General features: G+C 37.9%; 1 protein-coding gene across 2 annotated transcripts in view; it reads right to left on the bottom strand.

Annotated features, from left to right (window-relative positions):
* Arhgap32 (Rho GTPase activating protein 32) overlaps positions 1–27,474 on the bottom strand; it is a 233,797-nt gene that overhangs the window by 61,537 nt on the left and 144,786 nt on the right. For both annotated transcript variants that reach the window (XM_041657642.1, XM_041657643.1), the window contains 2 exons: positions 23,682–23,759; positions 7,525–7,606 (listed from right to left, as the gene is read on the bottom strand). In XM_041657642.1, the coding sequence (XP_041513576.1) occupies positions 7,525–7,606; positions 23,682–23,759 (160 nt within the window). The remainder of the gene's footprint in view (positions 1–7,524; positions 7,607–23,681; positions 23,760–27,474) is intronic.

The following is a 27,474-nucleotide window of genomic DNA, read 5'->3' as shown; positions in this document are numbered from 1 at the left end:
CCAAAGAAGAGTTAGCACTCATCCTTCTCAAATTGTTCTACAAATACAAATACAAGCCCTTTTGTGAATCTGAGTGTTGCTGTGATAGTAATATCTGATAAAGACACAACAGAGAAAAACCACAGACTAGTTTCCACAATGAATATACATACAAAAAATATGCACACAAAAATTCATTAAAACAGTTAAACAAATCCAGAGCACATCAAGATCAAACAACATGGCTATGTTAGTTCTGCTTCATGATGCAAGGGTGGTATCTAATTTGCTTTCTATTTCTGTGATAAACACCATGACCATAAGAAACCTGGGGAAGAACAGGTTTATTTTAACTTATAACTCCCAGGTCATGATCCATCACTGGGACTCAAGGCAGAAGCCGAAGAAGAGGTAATGGAGGAATGCTAGGTAATGGAGGAATTCTGCCTCCTGGCTGGCTCTATGACCTAGGGTTTCTACTGCTATGAAGAGACACCATAACCACAGTAACTCTTATAAAAGAAAATATTTAATGGGGTGGCTTATAGTTTGAGAGGTTTGGTCCATTATCATAATGGCGGGACACAGAGGTGTGCAAGCAGACATAGTGCTGGAGAGGAGCTGAGAGTTCTACATCTAGCAGGTAACAAGAAGTGAACTGCCTCACTGGACATCGCTTGAGCATGTATGAGACCTCAAATCCCACCTCTACAGACCACACTTCCTCCAACAATGCCACACCTACTCCAACAAGGTCTCATCTCCTAATAGTGTCACTTTGGGGGGGGGGCATTTTCTTTCAAACCACCATACTCTTCATGACTCACTAAGCTTCCTCGTTTATATAACCACCTGCCCACAGTGGGCTGGGTCCTTCCACATCAATATTAATCAACTGCCCATACGACAATGTGATAGAGAGGCATTTTTCTCAATTAAGCTTCCTTCTTCCCAGATGACTCTAGCTTTGTGTCATGTTGACAAAAAAAAAAAAATACCTAGCACAAATGGTTTAACAAACAAAAAAAGAATCATATAAATAGACTTAAGGACCGAAATCTGGATAATACCATTAGATGCAAAAATACCTTTGATAAAGTTCAAGAAATAATGAAAATTCATGGGAAAAGTAAAGAATAGAAGGAAAATGCTCAAATATATTAAAGTCTACATATAACAAGTCAACAAAAGAGTGGCAAAGAGCACTGTCTGCTCTTCCAAAGGTCCTGAGTTCAATTCTCAATAACTACATAGTGATTCACAATCATCTGTAATGAGATCTGGTGCCCTCTTGAGAAAGAAACCTAGTCAGTTGTCCTCATCAACTTAGACCATCATTATGAACAGGTTCAACAGAATTGCCATATATAGGCTGTCCATGTCCATGCATGCTTCAGCATTGCTAGGGCATAAATTTCATTCATTTCATTCATTCACATATAATAAACCTATAGCTAATGTTACAGTAAGAAGAGAACTGACAGTATGGGCTCTAAAAACAGGTCCAAGATAAGAGTATCTGATGTGGAAAGGTCATTTGTCAATCTGTTGTTTCATTGGTTAATCAATAAAGAAAACTTCTTGGCCTGATAGGTCAGAAAATTAGGTAGGTGGAGTAGACAGAACAGAATGCTGGGAAGAAGGGAAGTGAGCCAGATGCCATGCCACTCTTCTCCAGGGCAGACGTGATGAAGCTCCAGCCCAAGATGGACGTACACTAGAATCCTTTCCGGTAAGCCACCACTTTGTAGTGTGGTGCTACACACATTACTAGAAATGGGTTAGTCGAGATGTGAGAGTTAGCCAAGAAGAGGCTAGATATAATGGGCTAGGCAGTGTTTAAAAGAATAGAGTTTCCGTGTTGTTATTTTGGGGCATAAGCTAGCCAGGCGGCTGGGAGCTGGGTGGCAGGAAGCGGCCCGCAGCTCCTTTCAACAGGTATCCAATCCACTATTAATTTAGTATAGTGCCTAAAATCTTAACTAGAACAGAAGAACATGAGAAGTGTATCAAAGGGATATAAAATACATAAAAAGGCAAAAAGGTCGATTTTTCTTTATTTGCAGACAACTTAGGAGACCCTAAAGAATCCCACACAAGACTCTTAGATCTAATAAACACTTTTAACTAGGTAGAAAGATACATATTCAACACACAAAAATTAAAGCCTTTCTACATACCAACAATGACCATGGTGAGAAATGGGGAGAAGTGGAGTAAAAGAATTTACAACAGCTTAAAAAATAAAATGGCTACCTAAGAATAAACCTAAGCAAGGAGGTGAATGACCTCTGTTGGAAGGAGATTGCTTCTTGATTCCCGGCTGCCCGGCTAGCTTAGACCCAAAATAATCACACAGAAACTGTATTAATTAAATCACTGCTTGGCCCGTTAACTCTAGCTTCTTATTAGCTAATGCTTACATCTTGATTTAGCCCATTTCTATTAATCTGTGTATTGCCAAGTGGCAGTGGCTTATCGACAAAGTTTTGGCATGGCAGAGTTTCAGCATGTCTGACTCTGGCAGCAGCTCCATGACTTCTCCCTGACTCTGCCCCCTTTTCTCCCAGCATACAGCCTAACTTTCCCTGCCTAGTTCTGTTCTTCCCTCCCATAGGCTCAAAGCAGTTCTTTATTCATTAACGAATAAAACCAACACACAGACAGAAGGCCCTCTTACACCAGACCTCCATGATGAAAACTATTAAGAAACAAAAGAAAGAAATTGGAAGAAAAAAAAAAACACTAGACGATGAAAAAACTTCCCATGATTGTTGACTGGAATAATTAACATGGTGAAAATGGTTATATTACCAAAAGCTATCCACAGTGTCAATACAATCCCCACTAATATTCCAACAACGTTCTTCACAGAACTGAAAAAAAAATAAAAGAATCCTAAAATTTATATGGAAGCATAAGGTCCTTGAAGAATGAAAGTGGCCCTAATCAGGAAAAGCAACATTAGTAGTATCACAAGACCTGATCTGAAATTAAACTACAGCGCCCAAACTACATGGCATGCTACTGTATGTCTCTCTTTCCCTCTGTCTCTGCTTGTCTCTATGTACCCCTTTCATGAGACTAGAGTAGAATGAAATGTCTAAAAACAAGCCAAGTCACTTAATTTTTTCCAAAGGTGCCAGAAGGATCTACAGGTTTCAAAAAATCATTTTGGGGAATGTAGATATTCACATGAAGAAGAATGAAATTAGATCCCTACCTCTCACATTGCACAAAAATCAGTTCAAAATTTATCAAAACTTAATACATGTTTTGAAACTTAACATAAGATTTGAAATGCTGAAATTGCTAGAGGCAAGCATAAAAAACTACTTCAAGATATAGGCACATGAAAGGACTTTCTGAAAAAGCCTCTAAATACGGTGGGATAATACTCTCGTGCACTGTAAAGATTTGTTGCTCGTATTGGTTTAATAAAATGCTGATTGCTCCTAGCCACGCAGGAAGAATAGGCAAGGTCACCAGACTAAGAGAATTTTGGGAAGAGGAAAGGCAGAAATACAGTCATCAATCAGACAGAGAGGAAACAACAAGAAAATACCTCACTGAGAAAAGATATCAAGCTACATGGCTAAACATAGACAAGAATTATGGGTTAATTTAAGTTGTAAGAGCTAGTTAATAATAAGTCTGAGCTAACATGCCAAATAGTTTATAATTAATATAAGCCTCTGTGCGTTTCTTTGAGAATAAATAGCTGTGGGACCAGGCAGGACAGAAACTTCCAAATTCATCTAATAGCTCAGAAAATAACTCCAAGAACTGACAAACTGTAGGTGCATGAAACCAAAATGCCTCTGCACGGCAAAGAAAGCAATTAGCAGAGTGAAGAGACAGTTTACAGAATGAGTTAAAATCTTAATCAATTATATATTACAAAAAGTATATTTATTAAAAAGTATATTTAGACTCTATAAAGATTCCCCCACAAATCATCCAATCAATAAATAGAGCAAGTTAATTGCACAGACAGATCTTAAAAGAAAAATATAAATGACCAATAAATATATGTATGAATCATCTAGGTAATTTGATTATATAAATATGCCTTTGAGCATATTTATAAGGATGTTTCTAGAGAGACTTAACAGGGGAAAACTTACTCTGAATGTGGATGGTACTGTCTCATAGACTAGATTCAAATACTAAATAAAAAGGGGAAAAGAGGAAGGAGGCAGCAGCATCCATCTCTCTACTTCCTACTGTGCTGGCTAGTTTTATGTCAACTTGACACAAGCTAAAGTTACCTAAAAGGAGGAAACGTCAATTAAATAAATGCCTCCAGAAGATGGATTGTGAACAAAATGTAAACAATTAGGTCATTTTCTTAATTAATGACTGATGAGGGAGGGCTCAACCCACTGTTGGTGGTATCATTCCTGGAGTGGTGGTCCTGAGGGCTACAAGAAATCATGCTGAGCATGGCACAAGGAGCAAGTTAGTAAACAGAACCCCTCAATGGCCTCTGCATCAGTTCCTGTCTCCAGGTTCCAGCCCTGCTTGAGTTCCTATTCTGACTTCTTCAGTGATGAACAATAATACAGGAGTGTAGGCCAAATCAACCCTTTCTTCCCCAAGTTGATTTGGTCATGGTGTTTCATCAAAGCAATAGTAACCCTAACTAAGACACCAAGGACATAATGTGACCAACTGTCTCACATTCCCGTTGCCAAGCTTTCCCTACTATGTTCCTTCAAATCATGTGTCAATACAAGGCCCTCCTTCTTGCCAGGCATTTTGTCACAGAAATGAGAAAGTAAATAACACACCACTCTGGGCACATACCCAAACGCAGATACATCAGCAAAACCACCGCAAACACTTGCACATTCATGTTTACTGTTCCAATAGTCACAATAGCCAAAATATGGGACTAGACTAGATGTCCATCTGCACATGAACAATTTTTTTAAATGTGGTAATATACACAGTAGTCATGAAGGAGACTGCTCCTAGGTGTGTCAAGTTGACAGTTGAGATTAGCTGTCACACATGTTTACAGGAAAATAGATGAAACTGGAGTCCTTGTGTAAAACAAAATAAACTAGGCTCAGAAAGACAACTATCATATCTCCTCTTACAAGTCAAATCCAGATTTAAATACGTACACTGACATGGAGTAGGGAACTAACTATGTGTGGGGGAGCAAAGTGCCTAAAGATAGGGAGGAATGAAAGAGGGTAATAAGGAAAAAGAAAACTGAATTTACACAAGCATTTTGTCATGCGAGATCGATGGACAAAATATTGTCTTTTTTCTTCTTGTGTAGAATCTAGATATCAGGAAAGTAGACATTTATTTGGGGTGGGGTAGGGGAGGACCAGTGATAAAGGAGAGTAGGAATAGGTAAAGGTAGTTGTGGGCAAATATGAGCAACATATAGTAGTATGTATGTGTCATTTGAGAGTCACCATTTTTACATTAATTTAAAAAACCCTATGTACCAGAAAGATGAAAACATGACAAAAAGTTGCATGTAATTGTTCAGAGCGGTCAGAAATACAAACAACTCCACATGAACAGGCAGATATCATTAAGTTATAGCTACATTATTTCATAGGAAGCCTTGAAAACATGCATAACAAAAATATATGTCCCTAATAGAAAAAATACATAGAGACAAAGAGTAAACTGAGTCAGAGAGGTAAGGCAGAAGCATTTCCAATGCCTGCTAATTGACACAAGATTTCCTTGGGGGGGGAATAATAAAAACATTTCATATTGGCTTTACAACTGTGAGGACACTGAAGACGTTGAATTACATGTTGTACTTTATAATTCTGTGTATATGTGTGTACTGTCTGTCTAGGCAGTGTGTCATGCGTGAGTATGGAGGTCACAGGAAAACTGTAAAGTCAGTTTTACTCCTTCCATTTTATGTGAGCTCTGTGGATAAATTCAGGTTGCTGGGCTTGAGTAACAAGAATCTTTACCTGCTGAGCCATTTTGCCAGCCCTGAATTATGTATTTTTAAAAAGTGAACTTCATGATACAAAAATTACATTTAAAAATGTCTTTTACATGACTAATGACATATTGTAAAAAAAATTTAAAATCATAAAAGTTACCAATAAAAATTTATCAATCAAACACCCAAAGCAGGAAAAATTGCTTAAAAATGACAAGAAAATGCTGGCTTAAGCAAAATTACAGACAACATTATTTGGAACAATTTTCTTTACTGAGAAATAAATTTAGTCTCCCTAAAATACATCACTATGAGAGAAATAATGGCCCCCTAAGCTGTGAAGAGAAACGCTGTGAAAGGCTGTCCCCTTTAGCTTTTCTAGAGTGCTCAACACAGGCACTGCCTGATGTGCGCTGAGCACAGACGTGGGAGAGGACATAATAGAAAAGAATAAGCTTTTCTTTTCCTGCTTTTCAAATATGAGTTCTAAACTCACGGCTACTTCAGGAAAAACAGTTCAAATAAATCTGGGGGCCCAGAAATGCCTTCTTCTTTCATTAGGATGGAGGAAAAGAGCAGAAGAAACATAAGAAAACCAGGAAAAGTAAATTTCACTACTTATTCCCTTCAAAATTCATTGCTCTTATTTTTCTTTTTAAAAATTGAGGTCAAGGTATGTAGTTTAACCCTCTAATACTCAGTAGGCAGAGGCAGGGAGAGTGCAGGTTTGAGGCCACGCTGCCCTACACAGTATGACTATTTTTTATAAAAATAAAACGCATTTTCAAATCAAGCATCCTTGAACTAGCAATTCAGTAGAACCCTGCCCAGGCAAAACTGCTTGAATAAATTTAAAAATCCCCATTCTCTTTCTTCCTTAAATCCCTTGTAATATTGCTTTATTTCTTTATAACTTGTGGTACATATTTGCATACTTATGTACATATATATATATTTAAATAAGCTATATAAATAATTAGAAATGCTGTTCCAAACAGTTTTTATGCCCATACTTACAGATAAAATATATGCTCTTTGCAACTTTGAATTTTCAACTAATCATACTACCCAGATTAGGTAGGTCAGTCAGTCTGTCTGTCTCTGTCTCTCTCTTTCCTACACACAAAGAGAAAGAGAAAGAGAAAGAGAAAGAGAGAGAGAGGGGGAAGGAGGGAGGGAGGGAGGGGTGTAAGCTTAGGCTGAACTCAAATTCACAACATTGTTGAGTCTGGTAGTGAACTCTTGATTCTCCTGCCTCTCCTCCCACATATTAGGATTATAAACAAAAGTCACTACAGGTGGCTTCCAATGTTACTTCTCTAACGTGTACTCACCTTATCCATCAGTATTTAGCCTCCTACTATATAATTATAAGAGCAAATAATTATAAAGCTACACAACCCACAATTCATTAAAGTTGCCAAAATAATGGAATGCACATAATTCTTTGACATGCTCTACAAAAAGAAGGTATTTAAAAATCAAAACCATATAAAACATATCTATCAATAAATGCTAGGAACAGCAAAGCAAGCAAAATACTTTCTTGAGATACACCGTATGTTATCTGCAACCAGCTGACCACAATCACAGGATGGAGAAGGTGCACTCACCTGGTTTTGGCACTGAGTTGGTCACTGACTGGGGAACTTTCTGGTTAATTAACTCGACACAATGACCAGGGAAGAGTCCCACCTAAAGAAAAGCAACAAAGAGAGGATTCCAAACCAGCCAACAGATCAGTGTGTGAACACTGCCGATTCAGTTCCAGTAATGTACTCTACAGCCCCTCCCAAATGATTCTAATATTCCAAGTCTCTGAATACCAGATGACAATTACACAAACAAATAATAAAACAATCTGTTGCTATGAGTATGCAAAGCTATGTGCTGTTTTCTGTCCAAATATCTAAGTCTGCTTTGTTAGGGTTTTAAATTTCCTAAAAATTTTTTCATACCAACCAAAATATCTAATCAGACTACAAGCCAAACATCATATAGGCAAAATAATATCTAGCTGAAATCTTAATCTAGTTGTATTGATACCTCTACAATCAACATTTAAGTTGATTTTAAAAAGACCAACATCAAGCCATAATTCAAATTGTTTTAGGAGTATCTTTTTCACTCTCTTGCAGGTTTCATTTAAAAATAGTAAAGATAAATTAAGTTCCTGAAATAATGTCTCATTAAAACTACAATACCCACTGCTGCTACGGAATCAGCAGTGCAGATAAGGGTAAGCAGGAAGGAAGAAGAAAGACCTTCCACCAAGAGCAACAAACTGGTTTTGCAGAGCACACCATACTGCCATTACACTACAGCTGCTTGCAGAGCCTTAGGTGAAATCCCAACAAGGTGTATGTGGAAAGTACTGAATTCCAGGCACTCAGAGATATGGTGTGACCAAGAGAATGAGTACAAAGATAAACACCCAAGAGAAAACGTATAAAGAAAATCTTTACCAATATTTATAGATGTTTCCTCAGATAGGGATATAAATGGGACGCCATGCAGCAGATGTTAAAAATGAAACATGAAAACTACATCATGCTGCATCCCCCTTTGTTGACAAGATTGGGGAAGAATGGGACTGTCTTCCAAGAGTATGACTCATGATGTTCTGAGCTGCATAGTTTCCATCTGTGTGGGGTTATTTTTCACAGATTCGTTTGCTATATTATTATTTTAATTTCTGAATCGATACTCTATGATATGTCTTAAAATTATAAAGAATAATCACACAGTAAGTTGAAAAGAGGTTGTTAATCGAGTATGAATTTTGTCTAAAAATTTTGAATTAGGGATTATTAAAGCCATGTCTTGCAAAATGATGCATCAAATATGTTTTAGTAGTAAAATTTGTTTAACATATTTTCTATTCAACTTCCTGTTTCTCCAACAAGTAAAATTCTTCCAAGATTGGTAGGACTGGATAAGAAACAACTTGTATTCTTCAAGAGGATACATGGCATACCGGCTAACAGGGGCAGCTTCAAATGCAAGAGGCCTGGGCCAATCCTGAATTTGCTACTTGCTAGGTTAGATAAGCAACTTGGCCTCTCTGTAATTCAGTTACCCTCTCCAAACACAATAATAATAATACTTATCTCATAAGGGTGTGTATGAGGATTAAACAGATTAGTTTAACTTGAATGCATGTAGTAATCACTTGTCAAATGCTATGTTATTATCCCAGTATGCTGGCTACTGAAGACTTCAGGACTCTAGCTCCTCCACCAGATGAATAGGATGTTATGCCATCTCTTCTCTGTGTATATAAGCTAAGTTACTCTCAAATGTTACTCCTCCCATAATAGCTTAATTCAGTTCAATTTATAAACACCTAAAATTTGCCATAAAGATTAGACTGGAAAAGTAGCTCATCCATTTTCGTAGGTTCTGGGCCCTGAGTAAACAGCTTAGTTTCCCAACTTGTGAAATGAGGAATCTCACCACTCATATTTCAAGAGTTTAAGTAAAAATACCTAGCCTTGCCAGGCAGGGTGGCACATACCTTTAATCCCAGCACTCAGGAGGCAGAAGCAGGCAAATCTCAAGTTTGAGGCCCACATGGTCTACAAAGTGAGTTCCAGGACAGCCAGAGCTATTACACAGAGAAATCCTGTGTGTGTGTGTGTGTGTGTGTGTGTGTGTGTGTGTGTGTGTGTGTGTCCCTAGTTTAGTTCTTTAGCTCAGGTGTTATCTGAAACTCAGCAAAGAATGAGTTTCACATCACTTCCCTACAAAGACTGCTCAAAGCTTGATGCATTTCTTCAGGGGACTATGTCACCATGTATACTATTTTTATCTTCTAAGTTTATCTCAATGTGCTATTTAAGTATATGGGAAAATTCTGTTCACATCTGGTGCAGATCTACAATAGATCAACTGAATGCCAAATTCTGATCACTGTTCTCAGTGCTCTTTCTTATACACTGTAATATTAGGCAAACAAAATATTTAGTTTCTAGATTTGACATTCAAGTAAAACCAAAACATATGCGAATGCAATGTCACGCTACTCTCCTCTCCTTGTGCTTATTGGCATCTCAGCATCGCCTGACCACAAAGAAAGACCTAGAGACTCTCAGAGGCCTTTGCCTACCATTATTAAGCTGTTGACTCAACTGTAGATACTATCTACCTTTCTTCTTGCCTTCTTTTCCTTAAAGCCAAAAGCGTTCTTAATGGTGAAGGGCTCTTTTATTTAAGACAGACAATTATGAATTTGTAGAAGGCAAACAGATTCTATGTTCCTATTTTAAATGATCCGTTGCAAACAAATGAAACTGTATTCTGTTGAAAGTACTATTCACTGACATAACTAACCCTAAAACAGCTAAGGAACACTGATACTTAACTACTCCAGCACATATGAACACCTCTAAATCATCCCAAGTGTTAAGGGCTGAAAGTGTCTAGAGCTCTGGCAATAGGACCTACTTGATGTGACATCTTGTTTCTTATCTTACTCTTTCTGCATCAGTGTTGGGAAGAAGAGAATCAGGCCTATCAATCATCCTGGCTCAAATGAGATGCAGCTTTGGGAAAGGTTGGCAAAGAGGCAGCAGAGGAAGACATCAAAAGGGGGAGAAGACTGACTTTGGGACAGAGTGAGGATCACAGAAAGGGATGAAGAACATTACTTCAGTAGCTTCCCCTTAAGTCTCTGCAATGAAGTGAGACATCGGAGAGGGTAATGAAGCTGGAAATGTGCTGGTGTTCATTAACAGGCCCCAATGAAGAAAATGATGTTGATTTATGGCATTTTCTAGTGTTTGTGGCATAAGCACCCCTACCATAGTTAGTTATAAAGTGCCAATGGGGCACAAGATTGAAAAATGATGCAGAATAGCACTTGGTAATATATTTGTATTATACAAACTCATGAGAAAAAAAGGAACCTCAGGAGCAGGAATAGTAAAATAGAATAGTAACAATACATTGTATTTTAATACAGTTCATTTATTGTAAACTTACACACTTCAATTTTTAGTAAAGGTTGCATTTAGCAGCCACACTAAACTCAGAGAGTTTTACAAGTGACTCCAGCTCACCCTAACCTGTAGCTATCTACTGGGTCATGTGCCTGTGAAGCACTGGTAGTTCTTGGAATCTCTTCTGACTGGTTGGCAAGTCCTAGCTCAGCTTTGGACTCTCTTGAGGACATGTAAGTTAATTATGAGAGTCTGGTTTAGCTTCAACAATGAGGAGACTAAAAATATTTTGATGCAAATTAAAGAAAATGTTAGGTAGAAAAGCAGTGAGATAGAAACAGCCTGGAGCTTTGGTACAAGTAGGAAGAGAAAAGAATCCTTGTTCAACATGGAGGCCTTCTCTTAAATATTGTCTCCCTGAAGCAGCCAACCAAAAGCTAAAAAGAAATTTAAACATGTCAGTAACATGCATATCACTGACTTTCACAAACTTTTAAAGTTTAATTTATTGGGTGTTATCATAAGAGCAAAGCTTATAAGCTTAGCAAAGATCTGTGGCCACTAAGTCGTACCAGATTCTTCTATGGGAGTCATTTGGCCTCAGAAAGCTACAACTCCAGTATTTCATTTGCTGACTAAAACTTCCTTCTCCCTAAATCTCTGGTGTTTATATTCTGCAACCAATGCTGAAATTCGAGGCATTCTAAGCCTTTCATGCCTACATTCTCCCCTTGGGTAACATGTCTCTTTCAACTTTTTTTTTCTATCCAGTATGGACACCCTGTTGACCATTTAAACCAATGCTCTTAGTTTCCTTCCCTATTAATCTTGTACCGTGTCAAATTCAGCAACACTCAAAAGTGAACTAAAACTTTTCTATATCTTCACATGCTATCTATCTTTGAAGAAAACCATATAACTGAGATGGTCAAACAAGTCCAGAAACATAGAAATGCAAATTACTTTCCCCTTTCCACAACCATTCTCAGAGAATCTACTCTGCTTTAGACCTAGCCCAGTCTGACCTCCAGGCCCTTCCCAACTCCAATTCATACATGCACATGACAGGCTATGGAGTCGATTAGTCTAGATTTTAAAACTAGAGCAAATACTGTTTCCAGTGAGTTACTAGAAGTGGAAAACAGAACCTTTCACAAATAAAGAGTAAGAGACAAACAAAACAAAATTAAAAAGGCAAAAGCTTTTACAAAAAAGGATCTAAAAGCTGGAGTGCAAATTCTCATTCCCTTATCTTGTTTCTGGTTGCACCAGTAACTGTTAAATTAGTGCATCTTTGTAACACATTTGATTAGAATGCTTAATTGTAAAAACTGTTGATTGGTAGAATGATGTCACACACTTCTAATTCCAAAACACAGAGGCAGGGAGACAGATCTCAGTGAGTTAGAGGACATCCTGGCCTATATAGTGAGTTCCAGGACAGCTGGGGCTATGAAGAGAGACTCTGTCTCAAAAACAAACAAAAAAAAACCTGTTTGCGTCTTGCTTAATATAAAAATCATAAAATAAATTTTGCCCAGAAATTAGGAGAGAACTTCCAATCACTTCTGAAATGGCCCTAAACATACTTCTAATAAGTTACAGTAGGTATTTATGCCATGTTAATCTTAGCATTGATGATAACAAAATCAAAATAGCTATCAAACATGAAAAATACTCATTAGTTCTATATCCCACATTATAAAATACATATTCAAGGTTTAATTTAATTTGTAATATGCTAAACAAGCATATTGTTAATAATAAAACCATATGTGTCCCAAAGAATTGTTCTAAAATAGATTATTTTATGATTTATTAAGTGTTTGATTTGTATTTCTGGTTGTTTTTGTTTTTTGGTTTTTTTTTTTTTACCTATATACCCAAGGTTGTTCCTCTGGTTCACTGGTTCTCTAGAGGGAGAGGTTAACTCGGGGGGGGGGGGGGAGTAAGAAGGCCTGGCCTAAGGTAGGACAGTAATCTATTACATTCATAAAAGGTCTGAGTTCTCCCTTCACCCTAGAGGATGATGTACAATCTCATTGATCCTTGGTGCAACCCTGCAATGATACCAGGGGCTCTCTCCCACATTTGCCTCGCTAGCTCTCCACCTCTGAAAAACTGGGGCTGCTTTCCCTTGTATCATTTCTCCACTATCAGCTGCTCCTCTGTTGAAGGTCCAATGGTTCAGTTCCTGTTCCCTGAAGCTGTCCCATGCTGCATGCACTACATGTAAATAAAGTTGGTTCTCTCTTGGTAATTTGCCTTTTGTTGTAAGAGTCTGGTCCCAACTACACATTTGTGAGGGTTGGGAGGAAAATATTGTTCTCACCTTCAATGTAATGCTGAGCTTAGAATCTAGATTGGAGAGAGACAGTAAATACAAAAAGTGGGTGACGGGAAATGAAGAACAATGGAATGACATCAATCACAACTCAGAGGGTGGGGCAGACATGTCTCTTGTATGGCAAACATCTGAGGAGATTCTGTTTCTTTGTTGAGTTAATTCAAGGAAATGTCAAATAAAACAAATTACAATTGCCCTAAAACTCTATTTAGTTTCCTTTATCATTTAAAAAAGACACAAGAGCAGCAAAGAGTAACATGCTTACGTCAGAGTGAATGGGTTAATGGTTAAATATGGTCAATGAGTAAGTTTATAAAATAGAGCATTGGTCAGCAATTAAGAACATTTGCTAGCAGAAGACTTGGGTTCAGCTTCCAGCACCCACATGGCAGCTCACAAATGCCTGTAACTTCAGTTCCAGGAGATCCAATGCTCCTCTTTTGGCTTCAACCAGTACCACAAACACACAAATAATGCACTTACATATATGCAGGCAAAACATAACAAAAAACAAAAATCTTTAAAAGAGAGAACACCGGTATATAAGACAGAAACAGAGAATGAATGAGAATATGCAGTCAGAGTCATGAGTAGTCATTTTATCATAGCAAGCAAGGAATTTGAAGTTCATTCTGCAGAAAATAAAACTAGAAAATTCTGAACACCAGAGGAACAGAAGGTCTGTTTTAGGAAGAAATCTAGTAGCAATGTGTCTTTCAAAGCAGAAGAGATAAGATAGATAAGAAGTAGAGTTTCACTGGGAATCTGTAAGAATAGAGTAATAAAAAAAACTATGCTATATAAAATGAAGAAGAGTAAAGGGATGTGAATTGGCAAGTGAGTTGGGCATAATTTTTTTTTTTTTTACTATTCTTGAGTTCAACTGGTACACAATGAAATACACATGTTTAAAATTATATTTTAGTAAGTTCTGACACCAAAGTCAAGGAAGCATATAAATACACTCACCAACCCTAAGGCTCCCTTGTAATTCTTCTTTCCTTAAATCTCACCCTCTCCCCCTGCTGCCAGGCAACTCTTATACCTATATACCATTGTACATTACTCCAAATTTTCTATGACTTCATTTGAATGAATCCTGTGGAATAAAGTTGCCTTATCTGTCTTTTTCCACATAGCATAATTACGTCGAAGATCATTCACGTAGCTGCATGTATAAATGCTTAATTCCTTTCTATTACTAAGAAAAACTTTACTGTATGGATGCTATCATATTCATTAATCTGCAGCTTGCAGATAATATAATCTTTTACAGTCTTAGACTATTATATATAAAGCTACTATAAACACCTATGTTCAAGCTTTTACATAAACATATTCCTTCTTTCTTCTTGGGTAATTCATTAGGAAAGGATTAGATAAAATATGTGGGAGGTGATGAATGCTGTTAATATGTTTTGCCATTGGTTAATAAAGAAGCTGCTTTTGGCCAATGGCTTAACAGAGTAAAGCCAGGCTGAAAGATATATATATGTAAAGTAGTCAGAGTCAGAGGGAAGCCATGTAGCCACCACCAGGGACAAACATCTCTGCTAGGGCCGTTGAAACTTTGCCAGTAGACCATAACCTCATGGTGATGCACAGACTAATGAAGATGGGTTAGTTTGGGATATGCTAGCTAGCAATACACTTAAGCTCTTGGCCAAACAGTATGGCAAATAATATAGTTTCGGAGTGATTATTTCGGGTCTGAGCTGCTGGGAATGAACGAACAGCCTCCCCCAACAGAGAAGATATGTAATAGGTGTATAACTCACCTAAATATCCTATAAACTAATGCAGAACCCTACATTCTAACCAGCACTGCACAAAACTCCTAATTCTCAGCTTTGCCACGTAAGTTATGGGGCTATGCCTCATTGTTATAACCTACACTTTCTGAAAGACTACTGGTGTTGAAAATCTATGCTTATCATTCAAATCCTTTTGGTTATGTGTATGTTCTAATCCTTGCCCATCTTTGAAACCAAGTTCCATTTCCTAGTGAGTTTTGGAATTCATTCACATGTCCTATATTCAAGTTCTTTATCAGATGTAATTACTGCAAAGACTTGCTCCCAGTCTATGCTTATATTTCTATTCTTTTATGGTGCTTTTTAAAATTTTACAAAATTAAAATTATTTTATGAATTGTTCATCTGATGTTACACTTAAGAAACCTTTGCCAAATCCAAAGCCACAGACATTTTCTCTTATCTTCATTTGAGGTGTTTTATAGTTTATTCTTTACTTTTGGATATGTGATCCATTTTGAGTCAATTTTCACACTTGATGCAACATATGAACTAAAGTTCATCTTGGTGGCAAAAATAAGTCATTCCTTCACGGACCTGGCATCTGATGGTTACTGGAATCACTTATCCATATAGGTATGGGTCTATTCTGGAATCTATTCTGTTCCACTAAGCAGTCTTTATTTGCATTAATACTTCTTGATCCAGAAGCTCTATAGCAGACCTTCACTTTGAGCTAGTTCTCTTTTGGTTACAAATCAGGCCTGGTTTTTCTATCCTAAATCTTCTGCATTTCCATGTGAACTGTTTTATCTTCTCATCAGTTTCTACAGAAGAAGTTTGTGGGGATTTTTACCTAGAATCAATTTGGGAAGAAAGAATAATTTAAGAACAGAGCCTACCAACACACAATCACGCTTACTTGGGTTGTTTTCATTTCAACCAGCAAGCTCCTGTAGTATACAGTATACATATCTTTTACATCTCTTTTCAGCTTTACAGCTGCATATTTTTGAAGCTATTATAAATGGGCCTTGTCATGCTTAATAGATGCTGTTCAGTCTGTGGACTTCCTTTAAAGTAGCAAAGCTCTTATGCGCTTATTCTAAGTAGCTATATCTAAATGTTGTGTATTTTAAAAGACAGAAATTATTTTGCTCTTTATGTCTTTTGTGTGTGAAAGTTTCAGATGTTTTGGAAATTGTATAGACAGGTAGGTAGAGGTATTATTTGTAGCTTTTATTTCAGAGTCATAGGAAAGGGTCTTAGAAGACAGGTCAAACGGGAGAATATACAGTTTGAAGAGCTTAGTAATTACTGCTCGTAACTGTCTTATCAGTGGCTTCAGTGAAATTAGACATGTCAGACAACACTTGGTAGGATATATTGTGATGATATAAAGTAATAAAAAGCTATGCAGTAGAGAATTCATTTCTGGGTATCAATGATAACAACGCATCAACCTGAAAAACTTAAAACATCGGCAATGAATAAAAATATGTAAAATTTACACATTTCTGTGATCTAAAGGAGGGCTTGTGCAAAGTCAGAACTCAGTTCTGTATTTGTAGTATTCTGGTAATGACTGTATTTTGTATTTACCATTTTTATGAAATAAAACAATTTATCTATATTTCTGTGTCTAGATTTTTTTGGTGTGTGGGGTTTGTTGTGTGTGCTGTGTCTGCATGTGTGTGCTAATTTGCATGTTTGTGGATGCACACATATGTAAGGATGAACATATACACAAACACATGTGTACATATGCATTTGGAGACAGGGTTGACAATAGGGATTTTTTTATGTGCACTGGTGTTTTGCCATGGGTGTCGTGTCCCCTGGAACTGGAATTATAGACAGTTGTGAGCTGCCACATTAGTACCAGGAATTGAACCTGGGTTCTCTTGAAGAGCAGTCAGTGCTCTTAACCACTGAGCTATCTCTTCAGACCCCAATATTGGGGATCTTAATAGCTTTTCCACCTTATTCTTCTTGAGACAAGGTCTCTCAATCAAAACCAGGGTCCACAGTATGTCTTGCTAACCATCTTGCCCTGGAGAACCCATGTCTATGTTCCAAGACTAGAATTAAAATTTAGCTAGCACACCTACCCAGCAGTGTTATGGGAATACGAACTCTCGTACTCTTGCTTGGACATGAAGCACTTTGATCAATGAGCCATCTCCTCAGTTCTGCCTCCAGACTTCTATCCCTTAAATGACACTTTTGAACCATATGGCCCACTGTCATCTACTACAGAAATCTAGGATTCTTACAAGCAGACAAGTAGAGGTCACTACTGTTCACAAATTGCTACTGTGATCTGTTCTTTACCCAGAATGCCTGTTATTATGTGGGTTCTACACTGATCAGGCTGTTTTAGGTTTTTTCTGTATGTAAATATGATAAAAGGACTCTCACCCAAGGACTTCTTGAATTTTGCATACAAATGGATGGAAATAGAAAACACTATCCTGAGTGAGGTAAGCCAGACATAAAAAGAGGAACATGGGATGTACTCACTCATATTTGGTTTCTAGCCATAAACCAAGGACATTGAGCCTATAATTCATGTTCCTAGAGAAGCTAAATAAGGTGAATCCAAAGACAAACACATAGGCATCCTCAGGAATATTAACCTTCATCAGGCGATGAAAGGAGACAGAGACAGAGACCCACACGGGAGCACCGGACAGAAATCTCAAGGTCCAAATCAGGAGCAGAAGGAGACGGAGCACGAGCAAGGAACTCAGGACCACGAGGGGTGCACCCACACACTGAGACAATGGGGATGTTCTATTGGGATCTCACCAAGGCCAGCTGGCCTAGGTCTGAAAAAGCATGGGATAAATCCGGACTAGCTGAACATAGCGGACAATGAGGAATACTGAGAATTCAAGAACAATTGCAGTGGGTTTTTGATCCTACTGCACGTACTGGCTTTGTGGGAGCCTAGGCAGTTTGAATGCTCACCTTACGAGACCTGGATAGAGGTGGGCAGTCCTTGGGCTTCCCACAGGTCAGGGAACCGATTGCTCTTCGAGCAGATGAGGGGGGGGACTTGATCGGGGGAGGGGGAGGGAAATGGGAAGCGGTTGTGGGGACGAGGCAGAAATCCTTAATAAATAAATAAATTAAAAAAAAAAAAAAGAACAGGCCTTCGGGTCTGGAACTTATGGAAGCATATTGGAAAGAAACAGGCAATTTTTATTGCATTATAGAATAAACATAATTTGTAAGTCTCAAAAAAAAAAAGCTGTGAGAGTTAACGGTTAATGAAAATGCGCTTATATATAGCTTACATATGCACTTACAAAATGACTTCTATTATATCATGTATTCCCTCTGCTCTTGAAAATATGTGAGCTTCTAGATGACATTCTTTGTATATTCATATGATTTCTCAATATTTATCTATAAAAGAAACATTTTGCTCTTTTTTGGGTTATAAAAAAGTGCATCTTTTTTTTAGAAGGGCAAGCTTTCCAAGTACCTACATTTGTTATGACAATCAGACAGAAAAACATTAAACTCTTAGGTAAAGAAAGTATTGGTATTGAAGAATTGTTTTAATTTTTGTGCACAGAAACACTCACACACTGTTCTGGAATAATTAGAAAAACAAAACATGTGATCCTTGACCATCCTGTGGAGAAGCATACAAATCGTTGTCACCTCCAAATGGGATTTATCTTCTATATTAACCACTTTGCCAATGTATGTAAGGAAGAATCCCCGTGAGTTAGGAAGACAGAACAACTTTTGAATTTTATTGACTCCCTCTAACTCTGCAAAGGGTTAACAACAGAAGGTTGGATCAGTGGACTCCATATGAAAATCATCTGTGGAATTTGCTATAAAACTTAACCTCCTACTCCATGTCCTCAGATCCTGATACCAAAGCCCAGTTTTGTTGTTGTTGTTGTTTTTGATTTTCAAGACAGGGTTTCTCTGTAGCTTTCGGTGTCTGTCCTGGAACTAGCTCTTGTAGACCAGGCTGGCCTTGAACTCCAGAGATCTGCCTGCCTCTGCCTCCTGGGTGCTGGGATTAAAGGTGTGCGCCACCACTGCCCAGCCCAAAACCCAGTTTCTTGGGCAATTATGATGTAAGTGGAGCCCATCCCAAGACAAAAGCAGAAACCCTATGAGAACATTGCACTTAAACTAATAATGATCAAAGCTGCTACCGCTATGCTTGTATAATGACTTTGACCTAAGGACCTTACTCCACACATCAAGAATGGCCTATGCCTAGGAGCGTGAATCTGAGAGTGATGCCAGCTATTTTAAAACAGTGACGGCTTCTTTCCCACCTGAAATATGTAATATGCTGAAACCTTAAAAAACAAAGTTAAAATATTCAATGTATGTCTTAGGAGAGAAGACTACACATTTCAGAATTTCAAATCATTGTCATTAATATAATCTCACACTTCCTACTCCAAGAAGTTTAAAGAAAAGAGAGTCCTGGTATAATTTAAACACATGGATGAACTTACTCTTCTGTTCTCACAGCTAAATTATAGTCTGGGCTAGAACAATGTGTTAAACATAATGTAGCAAATTGCTGGTCTTAACCAACTTCCAGCAGAGACAAAACACACCAGAAGTGATCTGGCATTCTATACCACAACTACTGAAGCAGAATTTGGGGGCTTTAGTCCTTGAGTTCAGTGTTTTATGATATTTCCCTTGTGGTTCTTATACACACTAAAGCTGAAGCACCAGAGGCTAAGATGAGCAGAAAAGAACAACTGGTAGCAGAAGAGCATTATGACCTGAAGGGTTACGACAGTCACACAATATCATTAAACACCTCGTGTGATGGATAAGCCTCAAAATCTGACTGCTGTCACACAGGAACAAGAAAGCTCAGCAGCAAGACCCCATAAAGCTGACAGGAATGGGAAGTGGTATAGCCACTCTGGAAGACACTTTGGTCTTTTCTTTAAATGCTGAATATATTCTTACTATGTGATTCCATAACTACACACCATGGCATTTATCCAAAGGACTTAAAAGCTTAAAATCTACACAAAACCTACAAGTGGATATAATAGCAGAGTTACCCATACTTGCCAGAACACAAGAGCAGTAAGGTGTCCTTCATGGGTGAATAGAAACATAAACTATGGCATATTCAATATATGTTCTGTCAAAACCCACAGACTGTACACAATACTCTATCAATATTGGTTCATTAATTTTAAACCAAGTCAAAAACTGGTCTTCAGTAGTTGTGGAATAGGAGTGGAGACTGCACTTTTCTGATCTGTGTCCAGCCTGTACATCACCTCAGATCACTTTCTAGAAAGAACACTTATTGTGTGCTGTAGATGAACTCTGCCAACATCTCAGGGATGGCAAAGATCTGTGTCAGTCACACAGTCAAGCATGTAAAAGGACTGTAAACCACGATGTATGTAATGGAAAAATTATGAGGTAAATAATTGTGTGCAACTCTGTGAACTACTTGTTCACTTTAGCCTGAAGTCCAAAACTTTACTAAAAATCAGGTCTAGTTGTTTTTATAAATGATAAAAAAATGATTACATCACACAGCAATTATACAGGTAGTTCACAGTAGCCACCAGGAAAGATCTCTGTGTGGTGATCAGTCCTGTCACAAGTGGGCCTGTAACAAAAACAGAAAGCTCATCAGCCAAGTAGAGCTGTAAGCGTGGATGTTTCAAGGAGGTCCACAGCAGTACTCAGGATAGCAACCCAGCAGACTCTTCAGAATGGGAAGCAGCAGCCCATGTCCTCATTCCTCTCTTCCCCTCTCCCAAGTCACCGAGACTCTTATAAAGACCTGAGTCACAGCCACCCTAAGTCAAGTCAAGCCCTTCACTTCTGGTGCACCTCGATCAAGCAGGCTGTCATGGCACGTGGCTCCTCCACTATGGTGTGATATAGTGTTCATGTATGGCCATTCTGCCCAGTCCCTCTGACAAAGACTTCTACAAGTCACCTGAGCACCACTGAATGTAGACAGAGACTGCACTTTGTTTCCCAGACACCTAGATCTGAATAATCACACAGAAACTGTATTAATTACAACACTGTTTGGCCAATAGATTAGGTGTATTCCTAGCTAGCTCTTACATCTTTAATTAACCCATTTCTATTCATCTATGTGGTTCCGGCGTTTCCTTCTTCTTCAGCAACTACACGGCGTCTCTCTGACTCCACCAACTATCTCTATACATCTCTGTTCAGATTTCCTGCCTGGCTTTATTCTGCTAAGCCATTGGCCGAAACAGCTTTATTCATTAACCAATAAAAGCAACACATATACAGAAGGACATCCCACATAAACTGAAGACTTCACTGCTCCAGGGATCCCTACAAGACCTCCAGAGACTCTAGCTGAGAAACACTGAAGAGGGGACTAAGCCTGTTTGCCCTCTGTGCCTTGAAGCATAGTGCCTAATGCCACAAGGACTTCTCACACAACAAGTAGGACCTGATGCTACCCTGTGAGCCTGACATGGGACCATCTCAGACATGCCTGACTTCAGGAGTAAGGCAGAATTCCTATCCAGCAGTCTTTCCAGGGAATTCTTCACAAGGACCTCAATCTCTTATCAAGCATGGCCAATACTCCAAGCTCTTGCTAACTTTGGCCTGGGAACTTAGAGAAGACCCTATTCTCTAGCAAATGTGAATATGAGATATACAAAGGACCCTCAGAGGAAACCAACTCTGACAACTCTTTATTCATGGACTTCTAACTTCTAGACCTTATGAAAATAAACACATCCCACTGTTCAATTCCTGAAATTTTATCACCTATTTATACCATAATGTATGAAATACAATGACCTTCAACATAATTTACATTAGATAAATTTAAAACTTTAATACTGGCACTCTGATTATTGTCTTTCTAAAAAGGATCACATAAAGATTCTCTTATAAAGAATCATTCCATAACACCCTTCAACTGTTAAAGGCTTTTTAAAGATTACAACATTCAGGTAGGTTTTGCTATAATACACTTAACTATACAAAATAAAGCCCACTAGTAACTCGGAGTATTTGCTAGCTCTGCTGAGGTCCCCACAACTCAGAATTCAAAAATATCTATTAAAAAGAAAACCCTACCTTCTCTAACAGTGGGAGGAAGTAATTACCTGGAAGTCTTTTTAAATTAAAAAAAAAAAAAACAAAGCAAAACACTGCCTTAGAAATGCTATGTAACACCTTCCCCAAAGATGTCCAACACGTTTTCCCACTCACACTTCTCCATGCAATTGGCCATATGCACTCTTTCAAATGACTGGTGTAGGTGCAAGGAATAATGAGCTGAGTGGAGCCTGTACTAAAAATACTGGGCTCATGTTTAAAAACTTTTGACAGTGATATTTGAAGATCTGCTCTTGGTATATAGGTATCTCATCAACTGCTGTTCTTAGAGGAGATTCCAATGTCATCTACACGTAGTTGCTTTCTTGATGCCAAAAGCTACGGAGAAGCCCTGTCTCGAAAATTCAAAAAAAATAAAACTAAAAATTTCAAATAAAAACATTTAAGTTTTAAGATTAGTATGAGTATTTATTGAACAAAATAGTATATACATTAGGCCAGATACAAGCATTTAACATTTCTGTCTTCACCCAACTGATCTAGGACAAACTGTGAGGTCAAGTAAAGTCCTGTGATCTCCATTTGAGAAGACACAGCATCAGAAAAATACGGTCAGGACAGCACTGGACCAAAGCCAAGCAGACTGGCACCAGAGCTTATAATTAACTACCACACTGCATGGTTTTAACTACACTAATATTTTCTAAATATGCACATTTAATAAAAAGCTAAAAATCAGAATTCTTAAAATAGGTAAAGATCAAAATAACTACATAAGAGTTAAATATCTAACTTTATATTATTATTTATATGTGTTTGCAACAGTTTTATAGGGAAGCCACAACTACCAGCAAGAATCTTATCCCTCCCTCCAAAAACTTGGGTACTGATTAAGAATATAATTTTAAGACATTTTCAGAGGGTACTCTGTGTAGTTTTAACAGATATATATATATATATATATCTGTTAAAACATATATACATACATACATATATACATACATACATATATACATACATATATACATACATATATACATATATACATACATATATATATTTAACAGATATATATATGTATGTATGTATGTATGTATGTGCAAGGTCATTTAAAAGATGCCATTGTGATAAAGTGGCCAAGTGGTTAAAGTTATAGACTGCTAAAAGATGGCCACTGTCAAATATCAAATTGTAATGTATGTGGAAAAGGTAAATCTTCCAGTTCTACTGTTCTGTCATCAACACACTGACTCCTTTTTATAGGAAAAAAAACCTGATGAAACTCAGAAAATTCTAACAGAAAACATATGCGAATTGTTATTTGAAACCAATTAGAAGCAAGGCATATTAATAGCTCTGATCACCTGGAAAGTGGTCCTCAGCCTGAGACTGCCTGCACTCTGGCTCTAGCCAGTTCAGGAATGGAATGGAAGGGCAGGGGCGAAGAGGGGATAGGAGGGGAGGGGAAGAAAGTCAGCACAGTACAACCAGACTCAGGAATCAGGGCTAACACCATTATCACACACATCTTTGAACATTTCTAATGCCATCTCCTGGCATATCTTGTAAATAGCTACACTGATGGAACATACAGAAAATGTTCTTTGAGTTTCCCTACATTTAGTGTTTGTGTTGCTTACCTGAAATCCATGCTTGCCTCTCCACCATGTACTTAATACTTTGGGAGGCATGTCAATAACAGAAACGATATCTCCCACCTGCAGGAATCAAAATTTTAAGTAAAACATTTTTTGATAAATTTCAAACCAATTGCCATATCTTTAATTAACATACGAATTACATAAAAGAGCAAAGTACTATTTTATGCTTTAATAAATTCTGGGAAAACATGCTGACTTTTAAAAAATAATTTTAACAGTCTTACCCTTTATTAAAGGGTATTCTACTGAAAGTTAAATAGCACAAAACTGATTCAGCTAACAGAAGTGCAGTGCTTTCAAAAACTAGACTTCAGCATAATACATTTTTAAAGATTTATTTATTTTCTGCATAGCGTTTTGCTTGTATGCGTATTTGCAAACCCTGTGTGTGTGTGGTACCTGCAGAGATCAAAAGAAAGCACCAGAGCTTTCGGAACTAGAATTATGGATGGTTGTGAATCATCATGTGGGTTCTATGAACCAAACCTGGGTCCTTGCAATAGCAATGAGTGTTTTTACCTGGCATGTCACCTTTCCAGCCCCAGTAAGTATAATACATTTTTAAAGTGAGGCATTACTCCATCACCATCACTATCACTTCTGTTAGAAAAGAGTTGTCAACTTATGATGGTTTGTTATACTATGGTGCAAACAACAAGCATTCAATATAAACTTTGGCTGATGTCTTTTGTATGCTGGTGAAAACAGCCAGCCAGATGACCATGGAGGAAAACCACAAATACTCTAGTCCTACGCAGCAAGGCCAGGGTTATGTATATCAATTAATTTCTGATTCAGTTGGCTTTCAGTTTTTTGAGACGTAAGTTAAGGAGCTTTAGAAATTTGTTCCTGCTGTTATTATCAGTGACCAAAGTTATATCTAAAGGACAGCACTAAATACACATATTTTGAGTAATAGTATCTATTAATACTGATTACCATGTTCATACTAGCACAACCCTGAGTACCTGACATATCATATTTAATCACACAGAAGAAGCTTGAGATGAGTTCTTAGTAACTGTAAAGCCTGCTAACTCCACTATTAGTAGAAGGTACTAATACTCCACTAAAGAATCAAATTTCTTCATTGTAAATGGCAATGTATAAGCTTATACCAATGAACAAATCATAAACACAAAACTTTTCAAACATATATTTAGTAGAAGTTATATTCTTTCATCAAAAATGCACATATGCACCCACCCACTGAGACGGTGGGGCTAATCTAATGGGAGCTCACCAAGGCCAGCTGGACTGGGACTGAAAAAGCATGGGATAAAACCAGACTCCCTGAACATGGCGGATAATGAGGGCTGATGAAAAGCCAAGGACAATGGCACTGGGTTGATCCTACTGCACGTACTGGCTTTGTGGGAGCCTAGTCTGTTTGGATGCTCACCTTCCTAGACCTGGATGGAGGGGGGAGGACCTTGGACTTCCCACAGGGCAGGGAACCCTGACTGCTCTTTGGACTGGAGAGGAGGGGGAGGGGAGGAAGGATGGGGAGAGGGGGGAGGGAGAGGGAAAAGGGAGGTGGGGAGGAGGCAGAAATTTTTAATAAAAATATGAATTTAAAAAAATGCACATATGGGCAGCACTAACTGGAGTTAATACGTTACTGAGAAAGAAGATAATGTGAGACTAGAAGGGGCAAAGTGTTAGAACTGAGGAGGTGGTGAAGGGAAGAAATCAGGATGCATATGATCATAATTCTCTACATACATATGTGAAATTCTCAGAGAATCTTTAAAGTAAATTAAAATCTTTAAAAAATATTAAACTTTAAATGAAAATATATATTAAGTATTGAAATGGTGAAACTTGTTAACTTTCCTATGTTTTTAAAGTTTAGAAATTAATTTGTATGATATATATTTTATAATTAAACATTTAAATTTATTTCTATTTATTTATTTATCAAAAGACGGTCTCACAAATAGCCCTGGGTGTCCTAGAATTCATTACATAGACAAGCTGGCCTCAAACTCAGAGACCTGCCTGTCTGCCTCATGAGTGTCAGGACCAAAGGCATGTGCCACAATTCTCAGCATTAAAATTTATTAACAGAGAATTATTTTATGACAAAATATAATTTTTCAGTATAGATTAATTCCAAAGTAAGAATAAAATTTAAAAAGAAAAATGCTAATAGCTATGATAACAGGGCTACATCTGCAAGACTGTTAGTTACTACTACAGTTTGTGCTAAGGAATCTGCCTTTTATGTTTACTCTGATTTCCTGGGTCACAAATAATCAATCTTCATGTTTCAGACCTAAGCATGATCAAACATTTCATTCTTATGATAGACAACTGGATTTAGATATTCTACTTCCTTTTTCAGTTTTTATTAGCACATGTCTAATGTGCAAATAATGGGCTTAATTTTTTTTTTATACAAGTACACCATGCCCTCTGGTCCCATCATCCTCTACTGCTCTTTCTCACCCAATCCCACCATGCCCTCTGGTCCCATCATCCTCTACTGCCCTTTCTCACCTATTCCCACCATGCCCTCTGGTCCCATCATCTTCTATTGCCCTTTCTCACCTATTCCCACCACGCCCTCTGGTCCCATCATCCTCTACTGCTCTTTCTCACCTATTCCCACCATGCCCTCTGGTCCCATCATTCTCTACTGCTCTTTCTCACCCAATCCCACCATGCCCTCTGGTCCCATCATCCTCTACTGCCCTTTCTCACCTATTCCCACCATGCCCTCTGGTCCCATCATCTTCTATTGCTCTTTCTCACCCATTCCCACCATGCCCTCTGGTCCCATCATCCTCTACTGCCCTTTCTCACCTATTCCCACCATGCCCTCTGGTCCCATCATCTTCTATTGCCCTTTCTCACCTATTCCCACCATGCCCTCTGGTCCCATCATCTTCTACTGCTCTTTCTCACCCATTTCCACCATGCCCTCTGGTCCCATCATCCTCAACTGTCCTCTCTCACAATATCCTCCCTGGTTTCCTTCTCACAAATAAACCCCCTACACTTTCATGTTTGATAGATAACAGGCAGACATATTTAATTCTGGATTCCACATATGAAAGACAACGTGATATTTGTCATTCTAAGTCTGGCTTATTTTATTTAAAATTATGGTTTCCAGTTCCCTTGGTTAACCTGAAAATGACATAATATTGTTCTTCTTTCATAGTTGAGTAAAACTTAATTGTGCACATATACATTTTCTTTCTCCATTCATCTGCTGATGAACAACTAGGCTGATGACATAACCTTGTTACTGTGAATGGAGCAGCAATAAAAGGATGTTATATGGCTCACTGATAAATGAAAAACAGTTAGCATTTATTTTGCCTCTTATCAGCCAACACATATTTTGTAGACAAAAACTTAAACCCCTTCCTTTTGCACATGACAGCAAGAAATACTCATTTTACTCTTAGCCTCTCCTTTGATAACTCAGCACCCCAATAAGTACTAGATATTATGTTTGCTGAGATGAACAAGGCAACCACGACTGCATGTCAGAGTGATAAGAGTCATTCTGAAAGGCATCCAACTCTACTTTGGAGTATGCAGCCCCCATGGAGTAAGACCAAGGATAACTTCCTGGTAGATATGGGAGACACTGACAGTAAAAGCTGAAGGATGAAAATAGTCATTTAAATAAAATTAGAAAGCTTTCCAGCCAAAGGATAAAAGACTATAGAAAAACCTCATGTTTTCATTTTTTTTTAATTAAGTGAATTCTTAAAACAGCTAGAGACAGGCAATAAAGGTAGCAAGGACCAGAGGA

This window comes from Microtus oregoni, unplaced genomic scaffold, assembly GCF_018167655.1.
Source record: "Microtus oregoni isolate MIOR12 unplaced genomic scaffold, Mior012 000008F_ref0000371, whole genome shotgun sequence".
Lineage (NCBI taxonomy): Eukaryota > Metazoa > Chordata > Mammalia > Rodentia > Cricetidae > Microtus > Microtus oregoni.
The sequence above is the reverse complement of the archived record's forward strand: the minus strand, read 5'-3'. Positions and strand labels throughout refer to the sequence as shown.